Source organism: Carcharhinus amblyrhynchos, chromosome 1 (assembly GCF_965287045.1).
Source record: "Carcharhinus amblyrhynchos chromosome 1, sCarAmb.v2.hapA, whole genome shotgun sequence".
Classification (NCBI taxonomy): Eukaryota; Metazoa; Chordata; class Chondrichthyes; order Carcharhiniformes; family Carcharhinidae; genus Carcharhinus; species Carcharhinus amblyrhynchos.
The window spans coordinates 134,586,560-134,613,840 of NC_137324.1; the positions used below are offsets into that span (position 1 = coordinate 134,586,560).

The window sequence follows — 27,281 nt, forward strand, 5'->3', positions numbered from 1 at the left end:
TCAGCAATCTCAATTTCTGCTGATTAATCCAAAGTCGCAGTCACAATATCTGATGGTATGCATGGCAGTTCATCCTGAGGTAGTTCTGGCATACATGGTATTGGCACATTGATCCATGTAGCTAAAATTGACCCATGTATTGTCTCTACACTAGATCATCTTCACTTTGCATTGTATAGGACATCGGGCCAGTTTGAGCCAATACATTTGCAGGAGCCCACTTCTCACTGGTGGAGTAGCTGCATGCCAAAATTTGTTCTCTTGTCGAAACAAACGTCTTTTGGAATTACCCCTTTTCTTAAGATTTGCTCCTGCTGATGCTGTTCTACAATTTCGAACACCTCCTGTAATAAAAGTAGAACAAAGGTAATTCTCAGCTTCCTCCTCAGTAACAGTAAAGTTGGGGAACTCCGAGTAGTCACATGTGTGGTGTTGTGATACGTGCCAAGAAACTGTTTAGTTGGTGATTTAACAAACCTTGGTCCTTGGAGGTTTTCAGTGAATGCTTCAAGGATTGAACAAACTTATCGGCTAATCCATTTGTAGATGGTGGTCGGATGCTGATTTGTTTGTTGAATGCCACTCATTATCAGATAGTTTTCAAACTCCTGAGCCATGAATTGTGATCCATTATCTATCATGATTTGTTCTGGTTTCCCAAATCTGACAAAAATCTCATTGAGCTTTTCAATGGTTTGTTCTGCACTGTTGACTTCAGGCCATTTGGATTGTGCATCTATGACAAACATGAACTCTTGTCCCTTGTATGGACAAGGCATCTTAGGGAACTCCATTATAAAATGGGAACAATGGCGGTTCATTCCTTACCTGCGCACATGACTGACACAGTCCTGCTTTTTCCTCAATTGGGCATCAAGTCCTGGCCCTCAAGTATTGCTCCTCGCAAGTTCTATCATTCAAACTATATCTGGGTGTCCTTCATCTTGGAGGATATATTACCCTCATCCCCACAACAGGCATCCACTCTGGACTGTCAACGGAAATTCTCTGGAAACATGTGCTTTAATTTAAGAAGCATTCCTGTTATCCTCCTTTAAATACCAATTCAAGGACTTTCCGCATCCCAGGATCATTTCTGATCTGTCATTGGACCTGAGCGGCGATCACTGGGATGTAGTCTATCAGTGAAAAATAAAAAATATTAGAAACACTACTTGGTGGTACTTGAACAGTAGGCAAAGGCAAACATGACGATGCATCTTAGTAACAGGTAGCACTTCATAACTAGAAAATGCTGACAGACATGAGAAGCCTGAGCATTGCTGTGTATAGTTGGGGGGGGGAGCTAACCTTGATAGGGGTTTTGAGGAGGAGGTGGGGCTGAGGGAACCTGCTCCAGGAGCGACATGGCATTCCTGTGTCATCAGTGTGGCAAGTGGAAGAGACATAACACTGTCATTCTCATACTGCACAAGGAGGAAGTGCAGAGTTGTCTCAGGGATTTGCAGAGCATGATGCCATGACATGACAGCATGGAGATTCTTTTTGGGTAAGCAAAATGAATTTTAACACAGAGCTAGTTACTACAATGGCAATTTATTTCTACGAGTGCCAAGGTTCACCTGTGGCCATTAGATGCCTAACATTTATTACTCTTCCTCACCATCCTGCTATGTCTAGGTGTATCTCTAGGATTTACAGTGGAGGTTGGGATGGCCTGCTAACTTCCATTCAATATTGTCTGAGATTGTCTTGGCTGGCATCCCCTGGAGGGTCCAGGCATGCTTTTGGGCTGGGTGTTATCCTCTTCAGTATCAGGGTGGCGGTGTGTCATTCACAGTGAGGGAGCTGTCAGATGGGCTAAAGATGCCCAGGGTTCCTTCAGATTCTCAAGGGCTCCTGTGCTCCTACATGGGATAGAGGGGCAGCTGGAGTGAGATCCAGAAGCCCCACTGTCATCTGGTGCTGACACCCATGGATTATCTCTAGTAACTGCACCATGCAGTTGAAGCTCTGCACCATGGAGCTCATGCCCTCATGATGGAGGTCATAACCTGAATTGTGGCATGGACAATGCCTCATCATAGAGATGCACTCTTGCACCAAGGTCTCCACTGCAAAGACCACCCTTAACAGTGTTGGCTTCATTGCGCTGAAGTGATGGCACCATCTCCTTAGACAGAAGGCAATGGGACTCCTCCAATCATCCTTGCAATCCGAGGAGGGATGCTGTCATTTCTTCCTGATGATAGCACCTCTGCCTATGTAGCTCCATCAGCTCTGGGATGACTGTACCCAGGAGCATATCATCATCCTCGGACTCAGCAAAGTCCTGGACTCTGGCATCCCTCTGAGTGCCAGATATCTAGGTCGTTCTTGCCTCCGTTCAGAGCCGCACAGTGGTTAGCACAGCTGCCTCACAGGGACCCAGGTTCGATTCCTGGCTTCGATCACTGTCTGTGTGGAGTTTTCACATTCTCCCCGTGTCTGCATGGGTTTCCTCCGGGTGCTCTGGTTTCTTCCCACAGTCCAAAGATCTGCGGGTTAGGTTGATTGGTCATGCTAAGTTGCCCCTTAGCATCAGGCGGACTAGCTAGGGTAAATGGGGATTGGCCTGGGTGGGATTATGATTGGTGCAGACTTGATGAGCCAAATGGCTTCTTTCTGTACTGTAGGATTCTATGATCCTGCCTGCTGTGGATCACCAGGTATAAGGTGCTCTCAACCCTCAAGTGGATGACCTAGAAGCCTGCCTACTCATTATTCCAACCAAGGTGTGAGTATCTGCACTGGTAGAAGATGTGGGTGACAGCTGTGACACCTCTTCATTGCTGATCTCCAAGATGTCTCCCTTAGAGCTGTTCTGGTCTGTGTGACCAGGGGCCATGAAGATAGTCCAAGCTGGACTTCAGATTGACCTGCAAGAGAAGCAAGGTAGCATTAGTGTGGAGCAGGGGAATGCTGATACGGGAAAGGTAATTCGCCTGAGGCTTGCACTGTGGCTGAATGTGTTGAGGATTCTCACTTGTATCTTTGGCTCCTATCTTGCCCTCAGCAAAGGTGTGGTCCTGCTCCTATCCGGCAAGCTCAAGGGCTCATTACTTGAATGGGTCTAAACTCCATATCACTCGGCAGGATGTGCCTCCTCACAAAGGGGTACTTGACTTTGCCTGCAATGAGACAGATGGGCAAGAGTCACGCCAGGTCAGATGGTACTGTTGTGTGGAATGCATGGGGGATGAGTGGCAGCAGGAATGTGAGGAGCAGAAGAGATACTGGGGGTATAACTGGGGAGTGGTCAACGATTGGCGTGGCAAGAGTTGAGGCCCCTTGAAGTGGGTGGGAGTGAAATCTCTGAAGAGGCGTGAGGAGTGTGTTGGTGGGTGCTGTGGGACACAATAGAAGATAGATGTATCTTGGCTGCACAAAGGTCATTTATCTTCTTATGCCACCACAGCCCTGTTCTCTGAGCTAGTGCTCACAATCGCAGCCGCAGACTCCCGGGCAGGGATGGTGACTTTGTTAGCTAGATATCTGCTCACTCAAAACAAGAGAGCTCAAGGGCTCTGCTAGACCCCATTCAGAAACTTACCAATGATTCCCTTGGTAAATTGTGGTACAGTCTTTCAGTCAGCCACCTCCAAACGTGGACTTTGAACAACTGCTGGGCAGTGCTGGGGAGACATTTAAATGCTGAGCCCCACTGATTGCAGCCATTAAGTCATGGCAGGGCAGGCTGCCACAGGTCCAGTGTGAAACTTGTGAAAAAACTTCTGCTAAAGAAGCTGACTATACAGCGACTTTTCACATCAATGGTGCAGGTAGGATTCTCTCAGTTTTTTCGCCAGGACCGACGATTTGAAAAAATATCAGAAAGCCCACCCTATATTTCAATCCTAATGACTGGCCAAACATATGTGATCAATTTAGAAAAGACATTTGGTCGCACACAATTAATTGTGTGAGGGGAAATGTATCCCTGTTCTGTGAAAAAGCTGTAATGTTCAGACCTGAAATTATCAACAACATATAATTTCATCCTAAGAACTCTGATCTTAACCAGGGGATTTCTCATAATATATAATCTTCTGGTATTGTTAGGCAACAATGTATGTTGCTGGATGAAAAATTTGTTCGGTTTTATTTAATTTTGGCAGAGCTCCAAAACTTGGATATTTACATAATGATTCTGAGTTTATCTGTATTTATACAGTGTTTCTGATTTCTCACGGTAAGTAGTACAGGCTAGGGCAATCAGTCATTTTCTTTTTCCTTTGTTAAGAGTTAGGGTATAAGTTTGAGTGATGAGATACTTGTTTATCCAGATTAAAAAAATTAATGAATGAAAAGTATTAAAAACATACTTAGCGCCATGTGATTAGGTGTAACTCAGCTTAGTTGCTCTCTGGAACTAGAAAACCAGTAAACTGGGCAAAAAAATCATTCAAAACAACACTTGACCTTGCAGATAAAAACAGAAAATGCTGCAAATACTTCACAGGTCAGGCAACATTCTTGGAGAGAAGTAAATAGAGTTAATGGTGGTGGGGTTGGGGTGTGGTGACTGAGAAAATAGAAGGAACGGTATTGGCTCCCGGCTCCATTTCCTCACTAAGGAAGTTTCCTGGAGCAGGTCAGAATGCGGTTTGGCTGCCTGCAAGAGGGTGAATAAAGGTCCAAATTCAGCAAGATTTTCCATCCTCGTTGCCTTTTTATCTATAGTGGAGCAGTACCCCGGCCCTCCCCCCGAACCCCTCCCCGTCTTATGCAGAGACTGCCAGTCTAATGGAGACAGCCTCCCTGCAGCAGACCAGGCTGCCATCAGGATTGGAAATTTCCTCTCCCAGAGAGGGACCTACAAAAATCAAATGTCACCCCCCTGGCCTCAGTGAGGTGTGGAAGGATTTCTCTCTTCAGCTAAGGGGCCAATGCCTGGCCCCACCAAAATAATGATTTTTTTTACACCTCCAACAGTACTTGTTTATCCAGATGTTCTATGTTTGTCCAGGTGTTTCTGTATTGAGTACCCTTGAAGTCTCTCACCTGCCTCAGCAGTGCATACCTTGCTGGCTGTGTCTGCCAGGGTTTGAATTGCCTGGCCTGTGATGGGCCAGCAGTTTTAGGAGACTGCTGATGGAGTGCCTGGAGGCAGAAAATTATGAGGCTGCTTCTGGGAAAATGGGACCCTAAGTCAGGCTCTTCGCAATTGCAGGTTTGAGTCTCCTATTTGGTCCCAGCATTGGTGTCCCATTTGGAATATCCTGCCCAATGTTTCAGGCCAGCCATCTGATTATTCCACTTCACCAATCCTGCCATAGCCTTCTCATCTCATCGGAGAAATCCACATGCTATAAATGGTTATGCTAAATTGAACTCTGTTCTTAGATTCATTAGCCAAAAGGCAAGTTTCATAAAATTAAATCTAAATTTTTTTTTATTAAAGTTTTGAGAATGTAAATTTTTCACGCAGTCATGTAGCGGGGGCAGGGTTCAACATGGCGGCAAAGCCCAGCTGTACTGAGATCGGGTGCCATGTTTAAAGGGTGCCCATTCAAAGCAAGAAAATGACTTCACCTCCACCATGGAAGTCTCAGGGGCCTTCCTCGTCTCCCATCAGAGTCATTCATCATCCCCCCCCACCACCCCCATGACCAGAGCTGGCATTCACACCCCACCCCCTCCGATCGGAGCCAACGCTTCTATTCCCTTCCCACCCCACCCCCACAACAGCCAATGCCAGCAACCCCCCCTTCCCACTGAACATCCTTTCCCCTCCCCCTCCTTTCCGCAGCAGCCCCCCCCCCACCCATTCAGCAATCTGTGCCAGCACACTGTCCCAAACATTGGACCTCTTTCCTCCAAGCCTCCACCTGTACAGCCATTGCTTGCATCTGCAGCTCACGTGTCCGGTTCTGCCCACCATCACGTATAAATGAATCCCCCAATCCCCACTCCACCATGAGACCTCCACTGGGGTCCACTCCTGGCATTGTTCCTTGCACAGGTTTGCACTGTCAGTTTGGCTACTTCCTGGCCATGTCCCTCTCCACCAAGGGCTATACTTAGCATTACGCCCCCGGGGAATCCCCACAACAGGTTCACATCTGGGTGAATCTGTTATGTGCAGTTTGAAAATACACGAGGGGGTCTTTAATTGTATGTAAATATATTTAAATATATTAAAATTGACAGAAAATCAGAAGTTGCAATCTCACCGGTATGGTTTGTGACTTCCAGGTTTCACTGGATCTTTAGCCCCCGCCACCATTCCCACGGATAGTGAGTGTGGGCTCAAGCTCGGTCCCTAGATGTACACCATAAAATGCAAAGTATGTTCAAATTTATCTCAATTCAAGGTTAACCAATTTTCTGTTTACATTTCAGATTACCAGCATTCATGTCATTTTATTTTAGTTCTCAGTATTACTCTGTCCACCTGGTCAATTTAAGTAAAGCAGGTTTGAATGGATATAATGTATCTTACCAGCATGTGTGATGAAATCCTGTCAGATAAAAGAAGTATAATATTTAACTTTGCTTTGAAACAGACAGCGGATGCAGCAATCAGCAATGTATGAACTATGTCAAGGGATGCAAAGCGTCAGCATAGAATTAGTACGCCTCCAGCTGACCTATGAGGAGTTCCTGTGCATGAAAGCTCTTCTCCTGCTTGGCACCAGTGAGTATCATATCCACATTTACACTGTTGAAGATGGTAGTAATACATTTCTCAATTAACATTCTCTCTTGCCATAGATTTAGATTCACATTTCAGTAACTGACTTCTTGCAACACTATCCTCAAGTGTTTGTACCTAATTTGTCTTAGAGATGAATCCTTAATAAGAAAAGCATATATACAGTATGAAAAAACTGAGTTATTTTAATGTTTTGATTTGTTGTAATTAGCTTATCATCTTTCTATTTACACAATGACGTGTGTATTTAGACAGGGTGAGTATCAAAGAGATGCATTGAGAAGCAAGGATATGAGCTAAAATAAAATCACTAAAAGGACAGAGAAACCAAATAAAGTAATTGACAAGACCAAAAAGGAAAGAGAAAAGGTGCTAAATATAAACAAATGGATTTCCATCCTGCCTAATACTGGGGCAAAAATACAACACAACCATCCTGAAAGCTTTCCTTACCTCTTCAGCTGAAGTCATAAACAAAAGAAAGCTGAAGGCTACTTGCTACTTACCCTTCAAGTAGAATCCTGTTAAGATAACTGCAAAAAAGGCAGATGTTAAATCAGTAACTGCACTTTTTATGGAACAATGGAAAGCTGTAGTAAAGGTAGATTATAATTTACTTATTTGCAAAATGGGTCATTGGGGAACTGAAGAGGGTTCAGTCTGCAAGCATTTACAACCACATAGTAATGTTTCTAAATCATTATTCATTGGTGTAAGTATATTGTCAGTCATGATCAAAAAGGCACTGCATTATGCTGCACGTATCGAAGGATGTATTGAATCAGGTCATTGGGACAAAGTTAGATCCTTAGAGCTGGGATAAAGGAGAAATGTTTTCTGCAACTGCAGCACTGTGGTGAAACTGGTGTTGTGAGACTTCTTACTGTGAAACCACAGGCAGAGTTTTGCACAGAGATCAGGGTGCCTTTTTAAAAGAGACCCCCTATCTGCATTAAAACAAAACTCTTCCCCCCAGTACAGACATGTCCCTCCACCACAAGCACTGGGGCAAAGCCATTCCCACTACATACATAAGAGAAACCCATAGCCCCCAAAAGGGCTACCCAGAGGGTCTGTCTCAGCACTGTCCCCTGGCAAGGCACTGCCAAGGCATGTCCCTTTCTCCCTGAGGGCCTATACTTACCTTTGCATTCCTGGCGGGTTTCCCTTGACTGCTCCCCATTTTTCAATAATTCTTGCAAATCTCACTGACATGAAGTCATGTCAAGGAGAGGGGAATTCCTTATCCGGGAAGAGCATTTGGTGAGGAAGACCTTTAACTATATTTAAATACACTTAAATGAAGTTCCCGCTTTCCCTGAGCAGGAACTCATTACGTCCTCAGTGGGGAGTGGGGAAAACCAGAAAATAAGATCTTGCCATTGTGAATTTCATTTTCCAACTCTCGTAAGATTTTGAGAGTCAAGGGTTCTGGGGGAAAACAGGAAAGTGTAGTTGACCACAAGCAGATCAGCTGTTATCTTACCAAATGAAGAGCAGGTTTGCAGGGCCGAATAGCTTACACCTGCTCCTTTTCCTACTACTATGCTCTTAATAAGTTAGCTGACAGAAGTGATTACTGTAAAGGGCATTCGTACCTATAGCCAAAATTTTGCAGGGTGCCAGATGGGAAGGCCATATCAGCGACACTGTTCCCAGTGTCTAACCATCCGCCCCTGCACAATGTTACCAGCAACGGGGGAGGTGTTGGACGGATCATTCAACCATGTCCCAATTAATGGCCACTTAAAGGAGATGCCAATGTCTGGTCATCAGGCCATCAAGTAAAACCTGATGAGCCCTGGTGTCAGGTTAGGAGCTGAAAGGGGAGGGTGTGTGCCTATTGAAGAGAGGCAAGCCACCACTAGCACTCCAAACCCGCATTCCTGCATCCCCAGCCCATTCTCACCATGCCCCTGGATTAGCCAGCTGCTCTTTGAGCCAGGATTATTTCTTTGTGCGTGGTGGACCTCCCATCTGATGTCAATCAAAGGACCGTTGGCCACTTAAAGGCTGCAGGATGAGCTGGCCAAGTGGAGGTGACTCCACCCTTATTTTACATTACAGGGCAGAATCACTGCTCCCAGCATAAAATTCAGCTCCATATGTTATAAAGTGCATTGTGATTTCCATCCTAGTGAACCTAAATTATCATTGAGGAATGTTATCTGTAAAGATGGTTCTTTAGGCTGCTGAAGCATGTATATCAGAAATGTTGGAAGCCTACACTGCCTACATTTCATCTTCATGTGGAATACATAAATTGAGTTGGAGATTTATTTGAGACTGCAGAGTTCTGTAGGCTAAAGGAAATTCTCTGCATTACTTTCAATACTTTTTGTAAAGCTTCACATCTTATGTGGCTGTTAATGAAACTGGATGCTTTGAAGATACATGCATGGCTGAATGGTGTATTTTACACAGAATGTGTAATCCAGCATAAAGATTCTTACATGCAGATGAGGAAATCAAGATCTCAGTGCTTTAAAAGAGGTATAAGTCACCCATTCTATTTGATGTCATTGTTAATAGTTTATTGGATGGTATTGTACAGGATGGGTTTGGAGTAACTGTAAAGGCTCATCAAGTAGATGAGCAGTTTAGTTGGAAGGGAGTTAAGGAACAGGAGGAAGGTCTCATGGACAAGATAAGCTCAAAGAGAGCGGCAGAAGTGAAAATTCATTTGGTGAGCAAAGGTTGACCCATCAGAAGCAGTTGAATGGATAGTCTTATCTTAATAATAGAGTCCATGAGCTTCTTTCACATTGCTAAAGTGAGGGAGGGAGGACAGTGGACAGGGGTTTAAGAAAACTATTGGTTGTGGTCAAAAGAAGCCAGGATTTCTTCCCAGAATTACTCTGGAGGCTCTTTTCACAGACAAAAGAGAGGTCTGCTGGAATTTGATGTGGCCCAGCCAAATTTGGCAATTTATGGCTGAACCAGTTATGCGCCCCACATGTGTAAATCTATATCCTTCAAGTATGTAAGATCAAAGATCTAGGTTATACTGGGGGGTAGTGTGAAGATTTTGCAGGGACAGGGGCAAAGGAGATGAGAACGTGGCTGCTGAGATTTTACAGCAAATGTCATGTCAAATGGCAGAATTAGAATAAGGATACAATTGACCCTAGTTCTAAAATTCTGACTGAGCCTTAAAAAAATCATGAAATAATGTTGCCACAGGTCTTGAAACATCAATTTAGCCAGTTTTTTTTTAGAAGTGGAACATATCTGATCCAATCAACTTCAAGCACACAGTTAGTTACTTTGATGGAATTATAATTCATGCTGAAGCAGGCCTTAACGTGTATTATCAAGTTGATTTAGATCCACAGAATGCTACAATCCCAGAGGAGACCATCAGCTCAATGTGTCCGTGCTGATCCACTGTAAGAGCAATTTAGATAGTTCTACTTGCCCATCTTTTCCCCATAATCCTTCATTTTTTTTCTTTAAGTGCTTATCCAATTCCATTTTGAAAGCCATGATTGAAGTCAGTGAAGCTAAAAATTCACAATCCCACACAAGGACCTTGGCCAAAGCTAAAAGTAGGGGCGGGCAGAAACGCCTTCATTTTGGGAGTTTCCATATTCCTGACTCTCGATTTGAGGAGACAGAATGTACAATCGTCACCACCCTCCTCCCTCATCAAGTAGATTTTGAATGTGTCAGGTAAAATGAGTGTACATATCATTCTGAAGCACTTGGTGGTATTATTAACTAATAATGTACATTGTATTATCTTTATTTTTTTCCATCATGTATTAATGGATATTATGAAGGTGTGCAGTTGACAACATTTATGTGAACAACAATTTTCTGTTGATACTGACATAAGTCATAACACCCTCCTATGTGACTAGATTAATGACATCAGGACCCACAGGACAATAAAATCATGTATGACTGAACATACCATAAACAGTTGCATTTGAATAAACAAGCAACAGTTTGTTAACCAAGAAACATGTTGAAAGCTTCCCAACTACAGAGAAACTAAATTAGCATGAAGCTGGAAAAAACACTGGAATCAGAGAGGGGGAAGAAATAAACATCTCATTTCAACAATTAGAAAAATATTACAGGTAAATTAAATTTCCACTTGCATTTTGAAAACACAAACACCTTTTACATGCACATATTTTATACATTTTACACAACACACATTTTACACAAACACACACACATAAAAACATACACATTTTACACACACACACACAAAACACATATTTTACATACACCACCCACATACAGATTTTGCACACACATTTTACACACACACTCTGCATATACATATTTTACACATCCACGCAGAACACACATATTTTACACACACAACACAAATACACCTCACACAAACACACGCACATACACAATGACAAAGCTACTGAAAGAGAAACAAAAACAATTTTCATTCAATGCATATATATCATAATAGCATTTCCTGTGTACTAGCTACAACATTACATTCTATTTACAGGCTACAGACTCACTGTTGAAATTTGGAAGCCGATGACACTAGCAGGTACTAGATAGGGTGGTGTTGTGAATCAGAAATCATTTCCACTGCAACAGAAATGGATATCATGATGTGGAGATGCCGGCGTTGGACTGGGGTAAACACAATAAGAAATGAACTTTCCACACACCTGATGAAGGAACAGCGTTTCAGAAACTTGTGGGTTTACTATCAAATAAACTGGTTGGACTTTAACCTGGTGTTGTGAGACTTCTTACAGAAATGGATGCCAGATCCAGAATCTAGGAAAATAACGAAAAACCTGAAGAACAATATTTTGTAGTTGAATGGATGAGGGTTGCTGTTTTTGCACAAGCATAGTAAATGTATTGACTGGAGAGATGTTCTGCTCAGTCCAATTATATATTAAGAAAATTAATTATGTCAGTATGTGATAAGAGTGAGCAGACTGCACACTAGCAGATATAATTGCCTGTGATTACCATTTTCCAATCGGCTCCAGGATAGTTGTGAACTTTTGAAAGAGTGAACATCTGTTTCTTATGACCTGCACATACTTTTTTTGCTACTGCAGCTCCTGCAGATATATGTGCACCCAGATAAGATTATGTAGGAGCATAATATGAACCTTGTTCCCTACATAGCATACTTTCAGTGGTGATCATGCATTCCCTCACTTGAGAATTTAACATTGTCATGTGCCTCTTCACTCTGCTGTTTTGACATAATTATGACCCCAGGAATGAGTGCATCACGAATGAGTGTAAAGAATTTATGCAGACATCAGAGAGGCACTGACTAGATAATGCACTTTAAATATAACTGAAGAAAAAGGAAGCAAACTTCATTCATATCAATGAATGAGTTACTGGCAAGCTGATTAAGTTAAACATTATGAACAATGCTTTCAAAATGACATAGCTTTCACTGAAAGCGGAGATTATCTTTGGAAATAAGCTGCATTTTGCATTTAGCAAACTGTTGAAACTCTGGGTATGTACTTTTTTCCTTGTGAATCAACCAGAGTTGTTTCTGATCATGTACTGAGGCTAAACAAGTGTTTTTTGTGATGTGTTTGATACTGCCATTTTGTGCTTTTGACCTTTATATTTTTTTCACTTTTTATTGAATCATCCATTCCAGGTTACTAATCTGTTTTCTATCATCTTATGAAAATCTTGGTAGATTTCTTAATTATTTTCTACTGTATTATCAAATTATGGCATGCAGAAGAAGTCCTAGTCGTGGCTCACCCCATACCTCTGCTTCTGTTTTGTACACTAGTACTTTCCCCTTTATGAATTTAACTAGTCACTCATCCCAAGCATGTTTGTTCTCAGTGGGGGAGAGATTCAAGTGTGTTGCATCCATTTTTCAGGCATTTAGTGGGAGAGCTAGTCACCTCCAAACAGAATTCAGAATTGGATTGAAAGTAGTTAGGGTCTGGTTAGATGCCTTACATATACTAATCCGGAGCTGAATGCCTATTTTAAGATGCCACCTCAAAATAGTAAAATAGAAAGGGTTTTCTGGGTCTTCAGCGTCATAACCAACAATGCTTACAGAGACCCTGCAATCCTGCAAATACTAGATTAGTGAACTTACATTAATGTGGAGCTCCTTTGCCTTATGGTCAAATACATAACAATCCACCTAGCTACCTTTTAAATTAAGTCATTGACCACAATGTAATTATTAAACTTGCATTAATGTTTGCAAAGTTAATGAAGTGAAACTCATGTTCTCACTCAGAAGGTGCAGGAGGTGCAGCAACGTGAACCAAACACCCAAACCTGCAAACCTGTTCATTTTTGCCACAAACAGCTTCCGAAACTCACAAAATGAATCAAGAAAGTTCTTCTGGCCTAGACAACAGATGTGAAGTGTGAAAAACTATGAAAAATGTTTTCATGTTAAAATAATAAATTATGAATAGAGGCACAGTACTGCAACCACACCCCACTTACGTATTAACAACCACACAGAAGCACATGAGTTATAAAAGAACAAAGAACAAAGAACAACCCGGCACGGGAAACAGGCCCTTCGGCCCAACGAGCCCACGCGGCCATTTTAAAGCATTTTCCTACACCTACCTTGCCCCGTGTGTATGCGAATGGTACCCCTATTGAAGCCAGATTCAGGGAAGAATAGTGTAGGGTCAATTTGATATACCAATCAGCTTAAGAGCACATCTTTGGGGTGTGGGAGGACACCGGAGCGCCTGGAGGAAACCCACGCAACCACAAGGAGAATGCGCAAACTCCTACAGACACTGGCCCAAATCCATGTATCTGCACAGCTTGCAGTGATAGTCACTGAGCTGTTGTGGTGCCTGTCTGCTGGTCCAGGTTTAAGCACACACATCGACACGAAGTACTAGGCCACTCTCGAAACATCCAAGAGCAGCCCACGCACGACCCACTGTGTGCATGCCCCTCGTTTGACAACAAGGTGGACCGACACCTGTGGATTAAAAGAGACAAAACATTAACACATACTATTACATTTCCAGTATCGACCTGAGGCTCTGACCCTTTTTAAAACTGTCTTATATAACCTCCCATCCCTGTTTCACTCATGTGCCTATCTAAGTAAACCTTAAACAAGTCCAGCGTGCCTGCCTCCACCACCTTATTTGGTAGTGCATTCCATACCCACACGATCCTCTGTGTGAAAAACCTTCCTCTAGTGTCCAAATTATACTTCTCCTCCCTCACCCTTAGATCGTGACCTTTCGTGATAGTTGTCCCCAATCTAGGGAAAAGACTGCCACTGTTGACTCTATCGATACCCTTCATTATTTTATACACCTCTATCAGATCCCCCCTTAATCTCCGTCTTTCTAAGGAGAAGAGCCCCAGTTTTCCCAATCTTTCCTCATAACCCAGTCCTTCCATACCAGGCAGCATCCTGGTAAACCTCCTCTGCACTCTCTCCAGGGTCTCCATGTCCTTCCAGTAGTAAGGTGACCAGAACTGGACGCAGTACTCCAAATGCAGTCTAACCAATGTTTTGTACAACTGAAGCATTGGACGATAGCTCTTATACTCTATACCCCTTCCTATAAAGGCTAGCATTCCATAAGCTTTCTTTGCAACCTTCTCCACCTGTGTTGACACCTTCAGAGACTTGTGCACTTGCACTCCCAGGTCCCTCTGCATTTCTATACTCTTAATTAGTCTACCTTTTATCACGTAACTCCTCCTTGCATTATTCCTTCCAAAATGTATCACTTCGCATTTGTCAGGATTAAATTCCATCTGCCATCTATCTGCCCAGTATACCAACCTATCTATATCCTGCTGTGTCACCTGACAATCTTCCTCACTATCCGCCAATCCTGCCATCTTGGTGTCATCTGCAAACTTGCTGATCACACCACGTATGCCCTCTTCCAAGTCGTTTATATATATTACAAATAGAAGAGGTCTCAGTACTGAGCCCTGCGGCACACCACTGGTGACAGACCTCCAGCCAGAAAAGGACCCTTCCAGTACTACTCTCTGTCTCCTATTGCCTAGCCAGTTTTCAATCCATCTAGCTACCTGCCCTTGTATCCCATGTGCCTTAACCTTTTCTACCAGCCTACCGTGAGGGACTTTGTCAAACGCCTTACTGAAATCCACATAGATGACATCAACAGCTCGCCTGTCGTCAACCGTTTTTGTCACCTCCTCAAAAAATTCTACCAGGTTCGTAAGGCAAGACCTCCCCTGAACAAAGCCATGTTGCGTATCCCTAATCAGATCGCAACACTCCAAATGCTTATACATCTTATCCCTAAGAATTTTTTCCAACGATTTTCCTACCACCGATGTCAAACTCACTGGTCTATAATTACCAGAGTTATCCCTACTGCCCTTTTTAAACAGTGGTACCACATTAGCTACCCTCCAGTCCTCTGGGACCTCACCTGTGTCCAAAGAAGAGACAAAGATTTACGTCAGAGGCCCAGCAATTTCATCTTTCACCTCCCTAAGCAGCCTGGGATAAATACCATCAGGTCCCGGAGCTTTATCTGTTTTTATGATACCTAAAAACCCTAACACTTCCTCCCTCGTAATGGATATTTCCTTCAAATAATCTACAGCTCCCTCCAAGACAGTACAAGACACCAAGCCCCTCTCCTTTGTGAATACCGACACAAAGTATTCATTCAGGATCTCTCCCATTCCCTCAGACTCGATGCATAGCTCCCCTCCTTTGTCCCTAAGAGAACTAATTTTCCCTCTAACCACCCTCTTGTTCCTAATATAAGAGTAAAATGCCTTTGGATTATCCTTAATCCTATCAGCCAAAGCCATTTCATGCCCCCTTTTCGCCCTTCTAACTCCCCTTTTAAGCTCCCTCCTACTCTCTCTATATTCCTTCAGTGCTCTCTCCGTTCCCAGTTGTTTCGACCTAACATATGCCACCCTCTTCTTCCTGACCAAGTCCTCAATACCCCCTGTAATCCACAGCTCTCTAATCCTGCCTTTCCCATGCTTCCTCTTTACCGGCACATGCCTTTCCTGCAACATTATCAGTTTGCCCTTGAAAGCCTCCCACTTGCCAACTGTGGACTTGCCCGCTAACAACCCCTCCCAATCAGTATCATTCAGCTCCTTCCTAATCCGGCTATAGCTCGCCTTTCCCCAGTTCAGCACCCTCCCCTTCGGATGGCACTCATCCCTTTCCATTTTTATCCTGAAGTAGACAGACTTGTGGTCACTGTTAGCCACATGTTCGCCTACTGCAACCTCAACCACCTGCCCCGGCTCATTACCCAACACTGAATCCAGTATAGCCCCCTCCCTAGTTGGGCTAATTACGTACTGCTCCAAGGACCCTTCCAACACACATTTTACAAATTCCTCCCCATCAGTACCCCCAGCTCTAGGCACCTTCCAATCCACTCCAGGAAGATTAAAGTCACCCACTACAACCACCCTATTCTTTCTGCACCTATCCAAAATGTCTCTACAAATACCTTCCTCCACTGCCCTCGGGCTGTTGGGTGGCCTATAGTACACCCCTAGCATCGTAATTTCTCCCTTTCTATTCCTCAATTCCACCCACAGCGACTCAATCCCCAACTCCTCCATATTGTCCTCCCTCTGCACCGCTGTGATGTGCTCCTTAACTAACAACGCCACCCCACCACCTCTCTTCAACCCTCCTCTGTCACACTTAAAACACTTATACCCAGGAATATTTAGCTGCCAGTCCTGCCCTTCCTTTAACCACGTCTCCGTCACTGCCACCACATCTAAATTCCTCACGAACATCAAGGCCCTAAGTTCATCCGTTTTACCCGTCACACTCCTCGCATTAAAACAGACGCAGTCCAACCCTCCAGGCCCACTCGGATCCTCCTTTCCCCTGATAATATTCCTTTCACCCAAATCTACCCTGTCACCCAACTCGCTCCCGATCCCAGTGCCTAATGACCTATCAGTCTCATCCCCACCCCCCCCTCCATATTAGTTTAAACCCTGCCTAAACACTCCAGCTAACCTCCCAGCTAAGATATTTGTCCCCCTCCCATTCAAATGCTCCCCATCCCTCCTGTACAGGTGCCCTTTCACAAATAACTCCCAGTGATCGACAAAAGTAAAGCCCTCTACCTTGCACCAATCCCTCAGCCATGCATTCAGTTGCATGATCTCATTATTCCTAGCCCTGCTGGTACTAGGCAGCAGTCCAGAGAATGCCACTCTGGAGGCCCTGCTCTTCAGTTTGGCCCCCAACTCCCTAAATTGCCTACGTACATCTGCCCTACTCTGTCTTCCTACGTCCTTCTCTCCTATGTGTATTATTATTTCTGCCTGGGTCCCCTCACCCTTCAAAATTCCCTCTATCCTCTCTGATACATCCTGTACCCCTGCTCCAGGGAGGCAGACTACCATCCTTGAATCACACTTTTGCCCACAGAACCGCCTATCAATTCCTTTGACCCTCCCATCCCCCACCACTATCTCATTGCCAGCCCCCTTCCTTCCCTCTGAGTCATTCTGGCCCTCCTGTCTTTCCTTTTGTACCCCTGTCAATGCCTTTTGGGGGGCCACTGGGGTGGTCTTTGGACCAGGACTATTCTGTGAGGTTGGTGAGCAATGCCCAGGGGTCGGTGCTGGGGCCTCAGCTATTTACCATTTATATAGATGATCTGGAGGAGGGAACCGAGTGTATGGTGTCGAAATTTGCTGATGACACCAAGATTGGTGGAACGGCAAATTGTGCGGAGGGTGTGGAGAGTCTGCAGAAGGATCTAGATAGGCTGGGCGAATGGGCCAGGAACTGGCAAATGGAATTTAATGTTGGCAAGTGTGAAGTTGTCCACTTTGGTAAGAATAATGGTAGGAAGGACTATTACTTACATGGCGAAAACTGCAGCATGCTACGGTGCAGAGGGACCTCGGGGTCCTTGTGCATGAGTCGCTAAACCCAGCCTGCAGGTGCAGCAGGTGGTCAGGAAGACTAATGGGATGCTGGCCTTCATAGCGAGGGGGATTAAATATAAAAGTAGGGAGGTCTTGCTGCAACTGTACAGGGCACTGGTGAGGCCGCAGCTGGAGTACTGTGTGCAGTTTTGGTCGCCGCACTTACGCAAGGATATTTTGGCCTTGGAGGGAGTGCAGAGGAGGTTTACTAGGCTGATACCGGAGTTGAGGGGGTTGAACTATGAGGAGAGGCTGAATAAACTAGGCTTGTACTTGTTAGAGTTTAGAAGAATGAGGGGAGATCTCATTGAGACGTATAAGATGATGAATGGGATGGATAGGATAGAGGTGGAGAGGCTCTTCCCGCTCAGAAAGGACAGTAGGACTAGAGGGCACAGCCTCAAGATAAAGGGGGGGGAGGTTTAGAATGGAGTTGAGGAGGAACTTCTTCACTCAAAGGGTGGTGAATCTCTGGAATTCTCTGCCCGTTGAGGTGGTGGAGGCTGCCTCGCTAAATATATTTAAGACGTGGGTTGATAGGTTTTTGATAGGCAAGGGGATTAAGGGTTATGGGGAGAGGGCGGGAATGTGGAACTGAGCCACGACAGATCAGCCATGATCTTATTGAATGGCGGGGCAGGCTCGAAGGGCTAGATGGCCTACTCCTGCTCCTATTTCTTATGTTCTTATGTTCTTATTCTTCTTCTTCCTCCTCCTAACAGTTACCCACCCATCCTGTCCCCCAGGCCCTGGGACCTCCACTTGTCCATGGTTCATCGCCATTAACTCCTCATTCTCCCTAACCAGAAATGCATCTTCTAAACGCAGCTCCAGTTGCCTGACCCGGGCCCTCAAACGCTGCAGCTCTAATTGACACAGATGTGGGCCTTTGGGAGACGTGATGCCTCCAAGAACTCCCACATGTGGCACCTGACACAGCTAAAGCACCGCCCCATAGCCCCTGCCATGTCTTGACCTCCCTTGGAATTATATATACCGAAATGCAACACAGGAAAGATGGGACCCGCAACTCACCTTGCCTAAGCCTGCTCTCGCCTAAGCCCAGCGAGCCAAAGCCCTTATAGCTCTCACACAGCTCCCACTCACTCCGCTGCCCACTCCCGACGCTGCCCGCTGTCTATCACTGCCTTTTTATACCCCCACTCTCCCTTCCCGACTAGCCCCTCGCCTAACTTCCGCTACAGAAATAAAAAGTACTCACAGAAAACCCCGCGATCCGGAAATAAAGTCAAAAGCTTTTAAAGTAAATCCAACACTCACCACAGCCACCAGGTACACTGCTCCAGAGGGTTATGAGTTTGGCAAGGACTGATCCTTAAAAGGAAAGCATCACAACAACTAAATCACTCAAATTGAATAAAACTGAACAGTACTTCTTTTGTGTGGAAGCAATCAATGAGCACGAGAACACACCTTGAATCGTGTATATTTGAAGTTTTGTGAATTACAACTGCAGAATATAAATGACAGAAAAACAGATAGAAAAGATGAGGCCGGACTGGAAATTAGAAAATATAGTGAAGAGATTGTGCAGCAGAATTAAGAGAAAGAAGACACAGAATAGACGCAAATACAAAGTAGACCAAGGAAGGGTTAGAGAAAGATGATCATTTATATTTATATATTATTAGTGTTGACACTGCCAGATGGACACTGCCAGGTTGCCAGGGGCCAGTGCCAGGTTGACACTGCCCAACCATGTCCCCAAATACCTGGGGCTTCAGTGCCCTCCAAGCCCTCTGGCGTGGCCATCACATCTGGTCTCAGTTAGTTGGGACCAGTAGTTATTTGAGCCGATTCCCACTCCACCTCTGGAGGTTGAAAAATCCTAGGAGCAGAGAGAATCTGGCTTGAAACAGATGTGCTGATCTGGTTCCCGTTCTCACCAGATTTTGTCCAGTTGTAAGGGCTGGGAGAATCCCAAAAGGGGTTCTTGCCAACGCTAAATGTACTAGGCCCCTCCCCTGCGATTCTCCAACCCCCGTGTGCCCTAACATGATCTATGCTAGGCACAATGAGGCTGGAAAATTGCTCTCCTGATGTCTGCCTATAGTTTAATAACAAGTACAAAAAGCACTGGAGTAAATCATCATTTCAACAATAACCTTTTAATTATTGCAGCACTTCAAATCCAACAAAATGGGGGGATTCATTGACCCCTTTCGCCACTAGCGGGAATCGTGATTACCCGCTGAATGGGGTGTTGGGCCTATAACAGGAACCCAATAATCATGTAAAACCCCTTGTTTAAATGTCATTAGTGGATTGGGTGGCTCATTCAGCGGCTCACCCACTGTTCACCTACCTCCCAGCAGGAACTGCACTAGGTCGGCTTTGATGACCAGCATAGTTCTAGCGTGTTGGACTCCGAAGGGGTTCAAGGATTTAGATGTAGTACGTATGTACCCTCTGCCACTGCCAGGCTGCAGAGGAAGGGAGGGACTCCCAAAGGTCCTGAGGGTCAGGTGTTTTTGGGCTGGGGGCACTCTGTCCCGGGAAAGGGGTCTCATGGCTGGTCTGCCATGCCTAGCCCAAGAAAAGGTGTTCAGACACCATCCTGGGGTAAAATGTTCATTATTGTCTCTGCCCTATAAAACCTTTGAAGTTTCCTGGTCCCCTGGATAACTGGAAGGTTTGGCATCATCATGGCACTCCATTAAATAGAAGGGATTTCCCTTCCTCTGTCTAGGATACTGCAGATATGAGAAGGTCATATCTTCTCATTTTGGCAGGTCCAATGGGATGAAGGAGTACAATATCAAGGGTAGGACTCTTAGCAGTGTTGAGGAGCAGAAGAACCTTGGGGTCCGGGTCCATAGGATTCTTAAATCGGCCTCACAGGTGGAGGATGTGGTCAAGAAGGCATATGGTGTGCTAGCCTTCATTAATCGAGGGATTGAGTTAGGAGTCGGGAGGTAATGCTGCAACTTTGTCAGACCCTTGTCAGACCCCACTTGGAGTACTGTGCACAGTTCTGGTCGCCTCACTATAAGAAAGATGTGGAAGCTTTTGAGAGGGTGCAGGGGAGGTTTACAAGGATGTTGCCTGGATTGGGAGGCATGCCTTTTTGAAGATAGGTTGAGGGAGCTAAGTCTCTTCTCCCTGGAGAGACGAAGATTGAGAGGCAACCTGATAGAGGTTTATAAAATGTTGAGAGGTATAGATAGGATGTATTCTCAGAGGCTATTCCCAGGGCTGAAATGGTCGCTACAAGAGGACACAGGTTTAAGATGCTGGGGAGCAGGTACAGAAGAGATGTCAGGGGTAAGTTTTTCACTCAGAGGGTGGTGAGTGAGTGGAATCGGCTGCCGTCGGTGGTGGTAGAGGCAAACTCACTGGGGTCTTTTAAGAGACTTCTGGATGAGTACATGGGATTTAATGGGATTGAGAGTTATAGATAGGCCTGGTAGGTATGGATATGATCGGCGCAACTTGTGGGCCGAAGAACCTGTTTGTGCTGTAGTGTTCTATGTTCCATCTCTTTCAAGTCCTCTGACTGACAGAACTCACTTTCACTAGGGGGGATTTCCCAGTTTCAAGCTGTTCACTCAGCCCCATTGTTATAACACAATGTCTATTTAAAGTCTCTCAGTCTTCATAGAGAGCTAAGACGCTTTGAAATTCCTTCAGATGCTTTGAAATCCTTTACTACCATTTAATTTCAGTCCAGTTCTTGTAATTCTCCTTTGACTGACAGCTTAATGGTTTTTACACAACATGCCTTCATGCTTGAATGCATCTCACATAATCCTCTTTGTATCTAACCACAATGTTTAAACAAAAGAGGAAATGGAAAACACTTAATTACTTTAAAGTTGCCTGCAGCTGTGACTTTGATCTCTGGACAACTGGGCTAGCTGGCGTGTTTCTCAAGATGGATTAATTTTCACCTATCAGGTGAATCCCACCTGACAGGCACTGCCAAAGTGAAACACTTTGGTTTTCTCTCTGGCAAGGACACTTAGTACTGATTTGGGGGAATCATGGCCATTGTTTACAATGAGGGAATTTCTTCTGAATTCTCCCTTGTTTCTACTGCCACAAGAGGTCTACAGCAGATGCAACCTTCCTGGCCCTACTCTTCACCCTGGAACACTCAGATAACAAATACACCTATGTTTGATTCCTATTTATCGATTACAGCTCAGCCTTCAACACCATTATTCCTACGAAACTCATTTCCAAACTCTGTGGTCTGGGGCTCACCACCTCCCTCTGCGACTGGCTCCTGAACTTCCTAACTCACAGACCACAATTAGTAAGGATAAGCAACAACACATGCACTGGTGCCCCACAAGGCTGTGTTCTCAGCCCTCTACTCCTTATACACATATGACAGTGTGGCAAATGCCTCTCCAACTCAATTTTCAAGTTTGCTGATGACCCCAACGTAGTGGGTCGAATCTTAAACAATGACGAGTTGAAGTCCAGGAAAGAGATAGAGAAATTGGTAAACTGATGCTATGCCAATAATCTCTCCCTCAATGTCAACAAAACGAAGGAGTTAGTCATCGACTTCAGGAAACGTAGTGGAGGACATGTCCCTGTCTACATCAATGGGGACAAAGTAGAAATGGCCGAGAGCTTCAAGGTTTTAGCTGTCCAGATCATCGACAATCTGTCCTAATCCCTCCATGCCAATGCTATCGTTAAGAAAGCCCATCATGCCTCTACTTTCTCAGAACATTAAGGAAATTTGGCATGTCCGCTACGACTCTATCCAACTTTTATAGATGCACCATAGAAAGCATTCTTTCTGGTTGTATCATAGCTTAGTACGGCTCCTGCTCTGTCCAAGACCGCAAGGATCTACAATGGGCTGTGAACGAAGCCCAGTCCATCACTCAAACCAGCCTCTCACCCAATGACTCTGTCTATACTTCCCAATGCCTCCGAAAAACAGCCAGCATAATCAAAGGCCCCACACACCCCGGGCATACTCTCTCCCACCTTCTTCCATTGGGAAAAAGATACAAAAGTCTGAGGATTCGTACCAACTGACTCAAGAACAGCTTCTTCCCTGCTGCCACCAGACTTTTGAATGGGCGTACCTCACATTAAGTTGATCTTTCTCTGCCCTCTAGCTATGACTGTAACACTACATTCTGCACTCCCTCCTTTCCTTCTCTATGAACAGTATGCTTTTTCTGTGTAATGTGAAAGAAACAATACTTTTCACTGCATACTAATACATGTGACAATAATAAGCCAATTCAATTCCAGTCCTGTTTATAATACTGTCTTCCGAGAGCACTCTTTCAGCAAGCTACTGTTTGGAATTATAGCTGCCAACCAAAACTGAGCAAAAACCCTTGTATTGAGGCACATGATCAAGAAGGTCCTTAATTTGCTGGGGCTGAGTAGAGGCTGAGCCCCAGTAATCTCTCCAGCATTTCCTGCTGGCCATCAGTGTGTGCTCAGACAGAAGATTTCCAGCTGCAACAGGGGGAGTAGCTGACATCAGTCAGCTCACAGTTTAATCTAAAAATTACAGGTCGAGAATGAACACATCCTTATTACATGTTTTCTTATATGAAAATTATTTTTGTTTAGAATGTTTTCATTTAGCATGCTGTTTTTCAGGAACACATTAGGTGCACTAAATGGGGGATAGATGGATCCCTAGTCTGTCTACTTCACAATGTTTTCAACCTTTTCTAGAATTAACATGTATCTGCATTTCTCCCAAGGCTCTTGACAAATGTCCATGATGTTTTATTGTATGAGACAATAAATCAAAATTCTGGACAGTCTCCCAGAGCTGGCACTTTCAGAGCCTTTAAAGTAGAGGCAAGTTTGAAAAATTGCTTTGGAAGTTTGTGAAAGTATTAGGAATTCTTAGAAGATCGGTCTAATGTTTGGCTGTTACACAGATACATCTAAATAAATGTAGTCTGAAAAAGTCCCCACTGATCAATGACAGGGAGAGCACTTGAATCTATTCCAATGCAGACCTCAAGGCATTAAAATTCAATGTATGTCAACTTGTTAGTTTAAAGGCAGCAGTATAATGGGACTTGTTACGACTTCAGTAGATTTCATGTTTTAAAAAAAGTCTGAATCCTAATTGGCAGAAACTGCTTTTTATTCTGTATTACACAGTTCCAAAAGACGGCCTGAAAAGTCAAACTTCCTTTGATGAAATGAGGGCAAACTATATCAAGGAATTAAGGAGAGTTATTGCAAGAAATGAAAATAACTCTGGACAAAACTGGCAGCGGTTTTATCAGTTGACCAAAGTCCTTGACAGTATGCATGAGGTAGGTTTAAGAAAATACTATTCCATGATTGTATAATCTCAGTTTTCCTATTCTGATTACTATAGCATTTTGTGCCTCTTTTGCATTTCTCTCAGGTATAGCAAAATTTTACTCCTGACCTTTGGGCCAAATTTTGCTTTTTCAGCAAATGTAAAACTGACATAAGGAACATGTTCACTAAGATTTAAACTTACATCTTCCTGACATGAGTTGCTGAAATGAAATTGGTTTGAAACTGCTCTCAGTGGTCAAATTATCAAGTATTATAAGCAAGTGTCCATTTACAAAATTGTATTAGTGAAAGGATCCCTAGTCACAATTAGTGTCAAAATTAGTTAAAATAAAATGGATGAAAATCATAACGCAGCAATTGACTTTGGGGGGTCTTGATCCTGCTATATGCGAGAGTTCACATCGATAAATTTTTTCTAAAAGGTACATTGTTGATCATTGGCACATGAAAGCTTGGTATATGTTTGACTTTCTTGTATGCCATGGATTGTCTGATCACACGGCTTTGTGCTTGACAGTTGACAAAATACATCCTCTATTCTGGCTACCAGCCTCCTGCACAGGAAGTGGTATTAGGAAAGGCAGTGGCAATTTGTTGCATCATTGATTCTGAAGCTTCACAGCATTTTTGTTATTTGTTCTGAGATTTTTGCTGAAAGAAGTGAGCAAGTTTGAAGTCTAACTTTCAGCCACCAGCAATGTGCACATAATTGGCATTTCCTTGTGTCTTTTCACAGCTTCAGGATAAGCAAACAAACATACATCATGGAGCAATTTGGAAACATGTTTGAGGATTTTTCCACTCCCAATTTCAGGACAGGAACGGCAGCAGGGGTGGAAAATCCCGCAAGAGTCCTAAACAGCTTTCAAATCAGTGGAATTTCCCAGGTCGATTGTCCCCCCTCCCCCGCCCATGACGTAACTTTGAAAGTTGGATCACCATTTGCACAGATTTAACTATAATTATCTGGCCTTTATGCCTTGTGCATTAGTACTTTATAGTTAGTGCATTAGCCAGCTTGGGGATAAGGTTCACCACCAACTTGGCACTAGACTTTGTGCAGAGCTTGGAGCCCATTCCTTACAGTGTGAAAATAGTGGCTATCTCCATAACAACCTGTGTGAACCCAACCATGATGCAGTGTCTGATGATCAGTGACTCAGCTTCCATTGCAACACAAGCAGGAGTGCTGCAATAAAAGCTCAGACTGAAGTCATGTAGGCTGAACTTACTGCTACGTAAGTGTGCAAAGAAACTTGCCAGCTCTCGGAGCATCCAGCAATCTGTACTCCTGCAGATTTACTCAGATTGCTGAGCTGTCACCCTGAGGGACTGGCTGTGGCACTGCTGAGCATGAATCTGTTGTCGTTCCGAAGGGTAACAGCATTAATCCTTCATCATTGCCACTCTACATATTTCCTTACTGTTCCCCGTCAGCAGTCATCCTAGACTGATGCTACCAAAGCTGAGCTGGTTCAATCTGAAGTCAGGGCTTCTAAGGCCAGAGTGTCCTGTACTCTTCAACCAGCCATGTTGCAGCCACTGCATATTAGCACTAAAACAAGTTAAGGAACTAAAGAGATTCACAAGACCATTGAGTTGATTTTTGTTTGGAATATTCAAGGTTTGGTTGGTAACATTGGTTTGGAATTGTGGCCAGGAAGATACTGTGATGGACAATAATAGAGGAAAGATAAGGTGTGGGGAATCGAGCTTGGGTTCTCCAATACAATCAGATAGCATGGCTCACAAAGGGATGTGTTGGTTGCTTCCTTGCTTCCACCTCCTCCATTTCTTCTTCCTCCTCCTCACCTACTCGACGTATACTTGCTGCCAAAAGATTGTGTCCTCATGATGGAAAGGTTGTGTAGGATGCAGCAGATGATGGTGAATGGCTACCACCTTGCAGGGCTCCTCCAACATAGTCTAGACACCGTTTCAATACCACAGTGTTTTATTTGATTATGTTTCATTTGACCACATGACTTTTGTTATATGCATGTTGTTCAAGTGTGCATAGGTGCCAAAGACAAGTCCCAGTGAAGTCATGTGCTCACTCCACCTGCTTCTTTCTAACAAGAGAAAATGAAATGCATTCAGCTGTTGTGGAATACAGAGGCTGTGATCTCTATTGCACAACAGTGGATGAAAATGTTGCAAAATTACTTTTTCCAGCCTGGAATGAGTTAGACACACAAAAATTCATAACCACAGTCATCTTCAGAGCCATTGAAAATGCTGTCCTGCTTTAAGACTACCATTTAGGCTGCAAAAGGTAGTAGATTTCAAGGGGCACCTCCTTGGTGAAGAAGAGACATTTCACGCATTGTTCTATGGTTAAGGTAGAAGAATTCACCCTGGACAGCCTAGGTAAATTTAGCTTCCCTTGAAAGTTCTTCCCCTCCTCCCTCAGCTTGATTGCCTCTGTGTTGCATCTTCTGTCCCTTTATCCTGCAGTAGGCCAAGGGAGTTAGCAATCACAGCATTCACATCTAGGAGCAAGTGATATAAGCAGAATCCTTGAATTGAGAACAAAGCCTTCAGCATGTGGCACACCATTCTCTGTAAAGCTTACTGACTTTAAACATCAGTACAAACCTCCCAACACTTGCACTAATTTAGAAACGTCAAGTAGAAATCAATCAACTACCCTGCAAGTAGCTGATGATCCCTTTAAATTTCATTAGTAGGGATTCCTTTTTCTTGAAGGAAATGTCTAACAGGATGAAATGAAGAAAGGGCATTATTTGGAGCATTCAGGTTGAAAGTGGCACAGCTTGGATATGGTCAGTGTTAGAGGCTGATTGACTGGTCCTGTGTAATGAGACAGGAATAATTAATGATCTTGCAGATAGGGATCCTCTTGGAAGAAGCAGTCACTGTATGGTTGAATGTAAAATACAGATGGAGCGTGAGAAGGTAAAATCCAATACCAATACCAAAGGAGACTACAAAGGGATGAGGGGGGTGTTTGCTAAGGTAGACTGGGAGCAAAAACTTTATGGTGGGACAATTGAGGAACAGTGGAGGATTTTCAAAGTGATCTTTCACAGCGCTCAGCAAGCTTATACACCAGTGATAAGGAAGGACTGTAGAAAAAGAGATAATCAGCCATGGATACCAAAGGAAATAAAGGAGGGTATCAAATTGAAAGAAAAGGCATACAAAGTGGCAAGAATCAGTGGTAACCTAGAAGATTGGGAAATGTTTAAAGATCAACAGAAAGCCACAAAAAAAACTATAAGGAAAAGTAAGATGGATTATGAGAGTAGACTAGCTAAGAATATAAAAACAGATAGCAGAAGTTTCTACAAATATATTAATTGAAAAAGAGTGGCTAAAGTAAACATTGGTCCTTTAGAGGATGAGAAGGGAGATGTAATAACTGGAAATGAGAAAATGGCTGAGGCATTAAACAGGTATTTTG

General features: G+C 43.9%; 1 protein-coding gene across 3 annotated transcripts in view; it reads left to right on the forward strand.

The window, feature by feature from the left end:
• Positions 1–27,281, forward strand: part of nr3c2 (nuclear receptor subfamily 3, group C, member 2) — a 351,998-nt gene that overhangs the window by 318,238 nt on the left and 6,479 nt on the right. For all 3 annotated transcript variants that reach the window (XM_080193065.1, XM_080193072.1, XM_080193080.1), the window contains exons 7-8: positions 6,510–6,640; positions 23,684–23,841. In XM_080193065.1, the coding sequence (XP_080049191.1) occupies positions 6,510–6,640; positions 23,684–23,841 (289 nt within the window). The remainder of the gene's footprint in view (positions 1–6,509; positions 6,641–23,683; positions 23,842–27,281) is intronic.